The sequence below is a fragment of the Parasteatoda tepidariorum genome, chromosome 2 (genome assembly GCF_982258835.1).
Source record: "Parasteatoda tepidariorum strain Cologne lab strain chromosome 2, Ptep-v5.0, whole genome shotgun sequence".
Classification (NCBI taxonomy): domain Eukaryota; kingdom Metazoa; phylum Arthropoda; class Arachnida; order Araneae; family Theridiidae; genus Parasteatoda; species Parasteatoda tepidariorum.
The window spans coordinates 30,961,418-30,973,984 of record NC_141756.1 but is presented as its reverse complement, the minus strand read 5'-3'; the positions used below and the strand labels follow the sequence as shown (position 1 = coordinate 30,973,984).

The following is a 12,567-nucleotide window of genomic DNA, read 5'->3' as shown; positions in this document are numbered from 1 at the left end:
ATGACTCACTGTTCTTAAAGCATAAATACAGTTAAAGGTTATACAAGGAAATTTGGTGCATTAATTAATAAAATTCATAGCATTAGTTAGTAAAGTGTAAGCCTAAAAATATGACATTTCATAGATACCAACAGGAAAAAAAGACTTTTTTACAAATGGATTCTTGAGGTAAATACAAATGCAAGATATATATATATACACCGAAGAGCCATTATATTATAACCACCCTGCTAATAACATGTAGGACCACCTTTAGCCCTCAAAACTGCTAGTACCCGCCGTGGCATTGATTCCACAAGGTGCTGATAGGTAGTCTGAGGTATCTGGTACCAAGCGCTCACATTGCGAGGGGGTAGCATGGCAGCACGAATTTGATTTTCCAAGTAGGACCACAAATGCTCTATTGGATTAAGGTCAGGTGAATTTGACTTGAACGTCACTGGAATGTTCCTCGAACCAATCCATGACGATTCGACCCTTATGACATGGTGCATTATCCTGTTGGTAAACACCATCCCCCGCAGGAAAATCTGTTGCCATGAATGGGTGAACCTGGTCTGCAACTATGTTCAAGTAGCTTACAGACGTCAAGGATTGTTCTATGAGGATTATGGGTCCTAATGTGCCCCATGAAAACATTGTTCCTGGGCGAGTCCATTGTTATAGATGGAGGGTGGTCATAATGTAATGGCTCTTCGGTGTATATCAAATACTAATCATTTGCAGTCTTTAATCACTTATTTTTGCTTAGATTTAAAAAGAATTGCAGTTTGTTGTTTATCTTTTAGTTATTAGTTTGTATGAAAATATTGTATAAGAGATTATTTTTAAAGCATTTAAGTTGTTTCTTTTGTTTAAAAATGTTACATATTTTATCCATACTAAATATAAATATCTTAAAAGACATTAAGATATTTATAATTAATCTATTGAGTATCTTAAAAGACAGCACAAAAACTTTTAATTACAATATTTTTTTTATTTTAATGACTTAAACCAATGCTTTCCTTTAAAAAATTAGACTGATTAAAATCACGACATAAATCATTAAATTCAAACACTTGATTTAAATCATTGACATCTTTGATTATTATAACTATAAATCATGCAGTTCTCCGTGAACTGTAAATAAAATAAAATTTCAGTGTAAAGTCAATAGTTATTTACTTTTTTACTTTTATGTTTCATCGAGTTTTTGATAAAATTCAGGACCAGTTAAAACAAGGTTTAGATTAAAATTTTAAGTTGAACAATGACCGACCTTTATTAGCTCAATTATATATTTTAATTTTTTAAAAAATAGTAAAATAGCGATAAATAAGAAAGTGTAATAAAAACTGTATACGGTTAAACCATCCAGGGAATCTTTTCATAAAAATTTATTAAACTTCTAATGCAAAGATATATGAATACATTTTTATACCTGAATTTAGCGACATATCTTAAAGTTAAATTCATTTTAAAAAATAAATTTTTATTTACTAAAACCTATGTGTCCTAACCTATAAGATATAATATAATTCCATTATTTTTTCAAAAAAATAAGTAAATAAATAAACTTTTCAATATAACTCGCTATTGGTCCGCAAGATGTCAGTGTTATCTGTTATTTTTTTATTAATAAAAAACACACATTTTTTAGAAATTAAATAAATTACATTGAGGAGAAAAAGAGAAAAAAAACAGACTTATTTTAATATTTTTTTATAAAATTTATTCGAGTGTTTAGAATGGTATTTCACATTTTTTTAGAACACTTGTGTAAATAATAAGTATTTAAGAAGGAAAATTAATTGTACAACTACGAAGTTGAAAGTACGAATTCTCATTAAAAATTGACTTCTTAAACTGGTTTATATCATTTCTTAATTTTATTATTATAATGATTTATGTCTTAGTGAAATATATTTCCTTTCTAAGAGACTGAATTATGATGATGACTTTTTGTTTCAAAAGCAAATTAAAAACACAAGTAAATGTTAAACTGAAGAGTTTTTTTTTTTTTTTTTAATATTCTATAAAATAAAAACAATACAATACGTTTAAAAAACAATTGAAAAAAAATATTTTTACAATACATTAAAAAAAATTACTACATGAAGTTCAAGCAAATAGCCTTACCGCAGTTAATAGTCTCCATGGATTTGTAAATAAAACATAGTTCCTAATTCCACTTAGTAAACACAAAACAGTTCGAAGAAATTTTCCACAATGCGACCGATGTGATCGCAAGCAAGAGCATCGTCTGTCTGCTCTAAAAACCGCCGCGGTTGCAGTGAGAGTTTTGTTCTAGTTCGAAATATAACCGCCCATTGGGCTATGCCATTGGTCGAGCGGTAATTCCCGGGAAAAACGAGATAGAAAAAGAAAATAAACAAAAATGAAAGTTCTATCTTAAAAAGAGAAGACTTGAAAAAAAAAAGGATAAGTCGGACGCTTTAATCTTTATTTCCTTTACTTCGTTGATCTTGTTTAATCGTCTGCAATTTTTAAGCGTTAAGTTTAATTCCAGTTTGAAAAATGACCGGAGAAATAGTTGACTATCCTGTTGAAATATTTCCAAGTCTTATGACAAGTTAAATGTATTGCATGGCTTTCGCAATGCGTTATTTACAGCTCTGACATTTCTTGAATATTCATTTTTATTTATTTATTAATGTTTTTTCTTTAAATGGACTAGTAAAGCAAACACATAAGAAGAAAAAAAATTTAATCTTAAAAAAATAATTTTAAATAGTTGATAGCTAACATAAACTTAAACCAGGATTCTTTATCTTATCTAAGTTTTAACTTTGACTTTTTTCATTTATTAATTACTGTTGTTTATACCGTCTTATATATAACACTTTTAAAATTAAACTGAATTCGTTTGAAAAATGAATGATAAAGTAAAGATTAAAATAAGGAAGAATTCTAATAAACAAAATTAAACGTACTTGAAAAAATTTGTTTTGCCAAAAAATTATTTTGCGACTATTTAGCGGGATAAATGGTTTAAAATTAATTTAAATTTTATTCCATAGCTGGAAAAGAATTTTTTAAAAAAATAATTAATTAGAAAGATTTTATTTTGTCTGAAAATAGTCTGAAATTTTCAAAATATTAAGAATATACTAAAAAGTTTCAATATATTATGCACATTTTCACTTCGAACAATATCATTTTTAACAGATATTTTTTATAATTCAGTTATTATAAGCTTATATTTGTAGGATAGAAAAAGCTGTGGTTATGAATGCTAAATAATTATATGGATTTTAATAATTCACTTAATACGTAAATCTTTGAAGCTTAATAGTTTGCCTCGGTGGATCATTCGAAGATAAAATTGTGTTTGTTGCCTTAGTAACATTAAAGAAAACGTTGAGTACATAATGGATTAAAATTCAATCTTTAGTCTAAATGACTCAGTTCATGATTAAAGTAAGTTTGTTGTTTCATAAATAATCAACAATAATTTAATACGTAAAGGTTTACGGTTTAGTTTTTAGTCTCCATGGTTCATTTAATGTTTGAATTTCATTTCTTGCTTCACTATCATTAAAGGATCATTAAATATGCAAATGTTTAAAACTCACTCTCCATGAATATCGAATTATTTAGTGATTATATTTATTGCGCATCGCTATAATTAAGGATCGATTAACGTATAAATTATTTAAATGCATTATTTTTCCATTTTAACAAAATAAACGCTTAAGCGATAAATTATCAATTTTGGGTCGTTTTCATAAAATCATTGTTTATGTGAGCAGCTAAACTGTATTTATAACCTTTTAATTAAAAATCTTTTAAGAATCTTTGAAGTGAATTTGTTAGACAACATGCATAATTTAATTTCACGTTTATTATTAGAATAATTTAATTAATAAAATATTAACTTGCATTAGTTTTTCGCCAGTAAGGAAGAGTTATTAGTTAATAAAAGATTAAAATTTCATAGAAAATAAACCATTTTATTATTTTATGATTAAATTGCATTTTTTTTTCTGTTAACGTCGTATGATTTAATACTTAATAAATAAATCTATTGATCTATAAAGCATGTAATATAAATGATGAAAATGTATTTGTTGCATAGTATTAATAACTGCCTTTCATAAATAAATTTTATAATATATATATTGAATTAAAGAAAATTAAATGTAAGTAAATTATTAATTTCATCTTTTTGGTCTTCAATAATTTATGGATGAATGATTTAAAAAGGAACAACTTAATAGCTAAATCACTTAAATACTCAACGTGCATTATGAAATTTGTTGTCCGTCGGTCTAGGGGTAAGGGGTTGTTCATAAAGTATTTTATAGTTCATAGTAAGTTCATAGAAATTTTTTTTCAATATTTTAAAACCCTCCCCTCCTATGAAAAAAGTTTCACCCTTCACCTTCCCTCTCCCCCTCTTGTCACGTGACATGTTACATTACATAAACATATACTAACGATTCAGAAATTAAGTGAGCGTTACAGATCATATTTCAAATTTTTCATGTAATTTAATGAAATTTGTGAGTACTGTAAAATAATTCTAGATCAAATTACGGTAAAAAATACAGGTATTCTTGTTGGTACTTTTTTACCGTAAAATCCTTTTTTACCGGAGCATGTTTTGGAACAAAAAATCTGATATATCATAAATTTTACAAGAATAATTTGCGTAAAATGATTGAATCACCAATTAAATAAACATTACTATAAAAGCTACGGTACAATATTTTACGGCAAAACTGGATTTTGAGGATGATACACCGAAAGAGTATCGGAACTTACACCATAATTTGATCGGGAATTTTACAGTGTACGATAATGAATAGATGTGTAATTATTTTTGATGAAAAATAAGAAGAAGAAAAAATATGTCACTGTATGAAAATAAAGCAAGCACTGCGGGAAAGGGTTTCTTAAAAGTAATCAAAAATGTGTTTCGACGATTTCGAAAATTCTCATGTACTCATTATTGAGTACAGTGATGTGTGCTCAAAATTGAAACAGCTTTGAGGATCCGTCTTCATTTGTAAATAAACATGGCGGCAAGTTAGGAAAGTGTTGATTACCGAGTTGACATTCTGTATTCGGGAAATTAGTTTGGGATAAAGGTAAGTGCAATAAACTTTTATTTAATTAGTTTTTTTTTTCCTTCCGAATATTTGGTCGTTATAAACTAATTGGGTTGAACTTAGTTACATTTGATGTTGAGTCATTTTGTCATGATGTGTCATCTTTGAGACTATGCATTTCCCTCAAAACTGAGTATACGCTATTTGAATTTTGAGCGTGTCACTATACTCAATAATAAGTACATGATAGATAATATTATATAGTAAATATAATAGGATGATATTTGCATCTAAAATGGGAATTAACTGCAGTGTTGTTGTGTATGAATATCGAGTTTTTTTTTTTAGTTTATTTATTTATTTGCTTAATTTTTGACAGTTCTTTGAGCAAAAACGACGAACTCTTTTAAAATAAAATATTTGTTCAAAATGTCGAAGAGAAAGGATTTTAAATTTTTAAAAAATTATTAATTTATTTTTTAAATTCTTTTTCGTTTTGAAATAATTGAATGTTTTTAACTTCCATAGGAGTTTAAAGTCAAGACAGGATTTTTCATTTCCCATGTCAGAAAAATTTGCTCATTTTTAGGATTATAAAATTTAAAGTGAAATACACATATCTTTTTTTTTTTCGCTGAAACATTCGTCTCTATTTTCATTTATTTCGCCATTTTATCTCATAAGTGTAACTTTTACAATGTGCAGACAAAAGCCGTAGAACTGAATTCTGGCTAAGAAATGATTTTAACCCATTTTTCAAGAAATTAAAATCCGAATAAAAAAGCAAAAAAACAAGTTTTTTTTCCAATGAATCCTATCGCAAGATCATCAGAATGTTATAACGCGTTATATCATTATGTTCGAATGGTCTGCTTTAGTTTCTCGTAAAATGTTTTCCATATGATCACGCTTTCGAATAAATGTCTTCATAGCGCAGATAAAGAACTTTTATTTTTTACGAGATGACATTGTTTAGCGGGGGCGAAGAAGACGAAGATCGTACGCCAACGGTGAGAATGTAAATTTTCTATTATTCTTTTGTTTTTTTCCAGGTATTTATGTTTTACTAGATGGCAACACCAAGCGTGACGATCAATAAAGAAGTAGAGTTATGTTGCTGCGAAATGCTGTACTTGACGTAGCAGTTATTTGATGACAGCGGAGGAAAATATTTAAATGAAATATTTATTTAAATCATTGCTTTTTTTTGGACATATTTTATAGAGTTTTCTCAAAATATAATAAATGCATTGTTTTAGATTTCTCTGAAGAAAGTTTTCATAAGGAGGATAAGCGGTATTACGTTTTGTACTTGTGAAATACATACGTTTTCTAACGTCGAAAAACAAAAGAGTCTTAATTTCGCAAGAAAATGATGGCCGTTTATAAATTTTGTTTTTTATGAAATGTATATTGGTTTTTACTTTACTTTTTTAAAACTTTTTTAAACACAAATAAGTAATAAAAAATTCGGTAATTTTACATATTTGCATAATTTATATTTTGTCAAATACGTAATTATATTTATATTTTTAAGCGTTCAAACTTATATTATACTACCAAAAAAAATTTGCACATTTGACTAATTTTGCCCAATTTTTGACGTTTTTAAAGTTTTAATAAAATAACAAAATAATTACATCAAATTTCTTTCATCATTTACTGAGATAAAGTATGATCAAAACTACTATAATATGGTAAAATTTACCATGTTTATAGCTCTATGGGAACACCAAAAAGCTCGGTAATTTTTACCAAAACGCTTTGGTAATGATTTTGGTAAAATTAACAATAAAACATGGATTATAATATGCAATAAAATTTGCTAATTGTGGTAAAATTTGATAATTTTATTATGGTACCTTAGAGCGTGGCATTTTAATCATTTATTCGGTTAAAATCACTTTTAAGGTTTGTATTTTTTACTAAATATGTGGTGATAAGAACTATAACTTTGAAAATAAGGATAAAATAGGCAAATATAGCACAATATCCAATGCTTAGTAGGAATAGATTAGAAATATTTTATGTGATTAAAAATAAATTAATTCAGATTTAAAAAAAAGGAAGAAATTTTTTTTTTTTTTTAAATATTGAGCTAAGAGTTTATTTGGATCTCCGCAAGACATCAAAACACGCTGCCAATCGTAGATAAGATCTTAAGTATTTGTAAACATATATATTTTTTCATGCATTTCCCAAAAGCGTGTTCAGAAAAATATCTTATTTTAGAACAATTAAAAAAAAATTATCTTTAACTTAAGTTATTGATAAAAGAGTAAATAAGTAAGAGAAATCGTTTTAGAAAATGTACGAGTAGTACGGCGATTGACGCAATCCCTATGTTTAATTAGATGAAAAATTTATCCAAATGAGTGATTCAGAGTCAGCGAGCCGTTCGATTTTTGCACAATCTTCGCCATTTTTTTTTTTTTTTTCCTTTCGGAAAGGTCATACAAAAACAATCAAAGAGTGTTTTTTCCTTTGAACTTCTTAAAGGAAGAAAAATCAACCGAGGAAATAAATAAGTCTCATTTGTTATTTTGATCAACATAAAATAAAAATCAATTCAATTAATAACATTAATACACGGAAAAAAAACGTTTGGTCAAAACTACCAGAATATGGAAACATTTACCTTGTTTCTGGCTCTAATGGGAACATCAAAAAGTTAATTTTTAATTAGACTGTTCGGTAATAAATTAGTTAAAATTTAAAAAAATAATAATAATTTAGTTTAATGATGTGTGATAAAATTTGGTAAATGTGGCAAAATTTGGTAATTTTATAATGATCCTTCTGAGTATGGTATAAAAACCATTTATTTGGTCAAATTTAATTTTCAGTTTTGTATTGTTTACTAAATGGTAGGTTTTTATTACCAAAATTATTGAACTAGTGTTGTTTTTTTTAACCAGAAATGCTATACAGTGCTGTAATTTGATCAGATTTTGTTTCTTTTTCTTACTATAAATTATTTTCTGTTTGGATAGAAATAAAAAAATAAATAAAAAGATTAATAAATAAAATTCTCCGAGAAACCCTCTACAACTTTTATTTAAGCACTTCTCGAAAATTAACATTAACAGCAGATGACTCTGAATTTTTTTTTATATTAATGTTATCTCTACTAAATAAGCAAAGTACTTTTCAATTGAAATACAGTTTACACTATTAACACTTTTTACACATTAATTGGTCGTTTCCTCACTGGACATCGGTCATCAATGACTTACATCGATGGTAATAAACATTTCGAAATCTGCGCTAAGTGTTCCGTTGCCCAGGCCTCCCCTGACCACATTTTATCTTGTCTGGGACTTACCAGTCAGGACCTGGTTCAAACTCCCCTGTTGGTCTAGAGCAGGGATGGGCAAACTACGGCCCGCCGAAAGGTTTTCTCCGGCCCGCGGAGAGAATTTTAATTTGCCGATCAGTGGTAAATATAAACAATATACATCCATTTTCTTGTCAACTACTTAAAATTATTTCTGTTTTTCCTTTTTTAACAAAGTATTGATGACCTTTTTACTTTCTCTATTTTTGTTCTACAACACATAAATTGATGGAAATAGTTAGCACAGACAGCTTCAATTGGTAAAATGTTGAAAACAGAAGTTCTTCATAGAATAGCCTTAGATTGGCTCTAACTAGCGTTTGTCTTTCTCGAGGAATCTAATATAGGTAAATTGTACTTCACATTTGGCAGACTACGCATTTTAAGATCCCACGCGCGAACAATCTAACAATCATCTGAAGCAGTTGTTTCTAAATGTGCCACAGTTTTACAAATCCTTACCAAAAGCTAGTTTCCAAAATTTAATATTTCATGCCCAGAAAATCAGCTCTATGTTTGCTTAATCTTATATATGTGAACAAGAGTTTTCAACTATGAACCTTAGAAAAAATAATTTTAGAAGTGTACTAACAGAAAAGCATTTAGCCTTGTTCCTTAAAATAAGCACATCGTACTTCGAACCTTAATGTAAGGAACTTTTAAAAATGAAATCGCAATTTCATTCATCGCACTAAATATTTAAATTAAAACTTGTATATCGCTTTTTTTAAAATTTTGAAAGTTTTATTTGGCCCACCAAACATTTTTTTTCTCGATTTTTGGCCCACGACCAAAAAAGTTTGTCCATCCCTGGTCTAGAGTGAACGAGCTCATGGACCTGATCTAGCTCTGCTGGTCATGGGGATGAGAACAACAACAACACGCATTAATTGAGGTAAAATTTGTTAATTTTTGTCATGATACCTTCGAGCATGGAATGAAATAAAAAAAATCTCGGCTTTTCAGTTTTGTATTTTTTACTAAATGCGTGATAATAAGAACTATGCAAAAGTTCTCTTACCTAATTTATTGCACTCTCTATCCTAATTTTTTATAATATATATATTGAAATATGTGTCTTAGTTAAATTTCAATTAATAAGTGCAAGTCTTGAAATTGAGTAATTGGTATTAATAGATATTATTAAAGTATTAGTTATTGAATCATACACAATGCATTCTTTTAAGAAGACATTCCTTACTTTGCAATATCTGAAGATATTTTTGTGTTAAAACTAAGTGGTGAAAAACACAATCAGAAAATATAAAACTTTTTTATGAAATAGTAAACAAAAAATAAAGGCTTTCAATACTTAAAATAATCCAATATAATTTAATGAAGTAAAATAAATTTTATAGTAAACTTAACTAAATACTTTTTTTGTACTTAAATACTTAAACTTTTATTGGGGGTGTACCTTAAAATGTGGCTTTTTTTACCATACATTTATTTACTTCTAAATTTGAACATTCAGAATAAAGAAGGAAAAAAAATTTCTAAAAAGTAAGTATTTTTGAAAAATTATTAATAATAAAATCATTAATATTATTAGTTATATAAACTCAAATTACCAAATAAGAAACAAATAATTACTAAAATAAAAATTTCCTTAAAGACAAATTATATTTTGAAATGATATACAATAGTTTTAGGAAGAAAATTTCTTTGTTCTTATTTGAATGTCTTAAAGGAAATTTTGTTCAAAATGAGATTAAAATGAAGATTTAAATGAAGGAGAATGATTTTCCCTAAATGTATCATACTTATTGAAGTGCCTATTCATCTTTCGATTGCGCGAGTATTGCTTTGTGACGTCATTCCAAACGTCATATCGCATCTAAACGGCACAAAAATATAACATAATGAACAACTTAAGTATAAATAAATGATCACAAAAGGTTGAATTTTTCCCCCTTCTCATTCTTAAAAGACAAGGTGAGGTAAAGTTCAACCTTGAAAATCAATAGAAGTTTTTCCCTTTTTGATTTCCATTCTACAAAAACAGTTAATTGCGTTAAAAATAACTTTCTTTTTACAAACGTTTAACAAATGCCATATTCTTGACTTATTTGTTTAGCAATACGGTAAAATTTAACATTGATATTTAAGACTTGCCGTCGTGTTACTCGAAGGTGAAGGTTAAAAGAAATTGTGTTTTCGTTTAAGATTAAGACAGAGCAAAGCAAAATAAATGGACAGTAAATTTTCCCATCGACATAAATCTAGATTTATTAAATTAAACAAAGACTGATTGATTTATTCAGTAGTTATTGATTTATTCAGATTAAGTTATTTACAAATTTGTTTATTCGACTGAATAGTAACGACTGATTTTCGTGCGTATTAGTAAGTTATCAAATTAGTTTAAATGATGAATGAGGTAAATTTAATTCGATGTCGTTTTTTAATAATAGTGTACTTTTTTCTCCTTAAAAAATCAATTCGAATGTGAAATTAAACCATTTACAATGCGAATTATTAATTTCTAAAAAACTCTTCGAATTACAAAAACAAAACTAAAACAAATTGTCATCTTTTATTTTAGTTTGAAGCTTCAAATTTTTATTTGACTAGAGAAACTAGCTACATGCTCGATCTTTATTATAAATTTTATTTTTAAACTTTTTCCTTAGGGGACATTAAAGGTCCCCTTTAGACCAAAGAGGAATACTAAGTCCGGCCTGTCTGTTAACCTAAGGATAAGTATGTGTCTGGAATTCCTTTATTAAGTAACTAATTAATATTTTTCAATATTTCTTGTATTATATTATTCAAAGAAATATGTTTAGTTGAATATTTTTGAATTTTAAGAATGTAAGTATTATTTGTTCAAGTTTTAAAAATACTTATTCAAAATTTGACAGCGAAGTTCAATAAAAAGATTTAAAAGAATAAAAATAAGCAAAAGTTATTCAAAATTAATAATTAATTACTTAATAAAGGAATGAATTTCGGACATATAATTCTCCGTAGGTTAACGTAAGAGGAAATAAAAAATCTTTTCATGTCTGAAGGGGAACCTTTTAACTCCGTATTCATAGTTTCTACAAGAAAATTAGCATTTAAATTTTATCAGTTATGACCAAAGAACAATTATATTTAGCAACAGTACCTCGTCAAGCTTTATTTAAAAAATAATAACATTGAAAAACAAAAAAGAGAACATACAATCAAAATCCGCTTTAACGCCCAATGCTAAACAAATGCAACTTCATAAGGACAGACATATGTTTAATGAAGTAAATGATATCATGTGCTTAATTTTCATCTATTCAGTGCAGTGAGTTACATTTTAAGTACAAGGTTTTTTTGAAATTCAAAATCTTGAAGGGGAATAATATTTAATATTATGATCAATAATATTATGATCCGAAAATATTATTGTCTCTATAAAGCAGCAATTAGTTATTTGTCTAATGTCATTTATTGTTTATGGCTGTTTCATAAATTATAAAAAGAGAAAAAGAAATTTCGCTCTTCACTAAAGGAACATAAATGATTTGAGTACAAATAACAATACATTACACACTCATAAAAAGCGACACCGTTATTTTACAGTCCTCCATAAAAGTAATTTAATCACTATTAATAATTCCGAAAGAATATTGACTTGATTTAGATTTTATTTTATTATTTCGGTCTAATAAATTTCGCTGTGTAACTTTTGGATTTTAGAAATTCGTAAATATGGCTGAAGAAATAAATTAATAACCGAAATTTAACTTATTCATGATATTAGAAAAGACATCTTTTATTACTACATATGTAAAATCATCAACTTAAAACAGGGACTAATTTTTATGAAGCTCAATTTATCTTAATTAAACACATAATAGCTAAAAGACTAATTAAAAGGTTCATTTACCTATCAAAGATTACATAATCATGTAATATTTAGAAGTTCTAAATTAATTTTATAAACTAGTTACTTTTCTTCAATTTGTTTGTGGGATATTTGTATATGGAGTATTTTAAAGACCAAAATGAAAGTATTAAAATATTCTCACCATTTCAAAAATGTCCGAAAAAATATACCTTGTAACATTCGATTACAAAACTCTTGAAGAATCCTAATAAACTATGACAAAACCTTGATGAAAACTATTTGAAACCTGGGCTAAAGAGAATAGAAGGGCTAGTTCATTCCGCTCTTAGAGCTGAAGTTATGATTTC

At 27.2% G+C, this 12,567-nt stretch overlaps 1 protein-coding gene across 6 annotated transcripts in view; it reads right to left on the bottom strand.

Moving 5' to 3' along the window:
• The window catches only part of LOC107440882 (uncharacterized), a 134,061-nt gene that overhangs the window by 48,278 nt on the left and 73,216 nt on the right, over positions 1-12,567 (bottom strand). Inside the window, exon 1 of one of the 6 annotated variants that reach the window (XM_087157129.1) lies at positions 12,402-12,454. The exons of 4 other annotated variants lie outside the window; for them this stretch is intronic. In XM_087157129.1, coding sequence (XP_087013255.1) covers positions 12,402-12,439 — 38 coding nt within the window. In that variant the 5' untranslated portion in view covers positions 12,440-12,454. Of the gene's footprint in view, positions 1-2,121; positions 2,281-12,401; positions 12,455-12,567 lie in introns of those variants that run through there. One more of the 6 variants, XM_043050954.3, reaches the window with a different exon arrangement.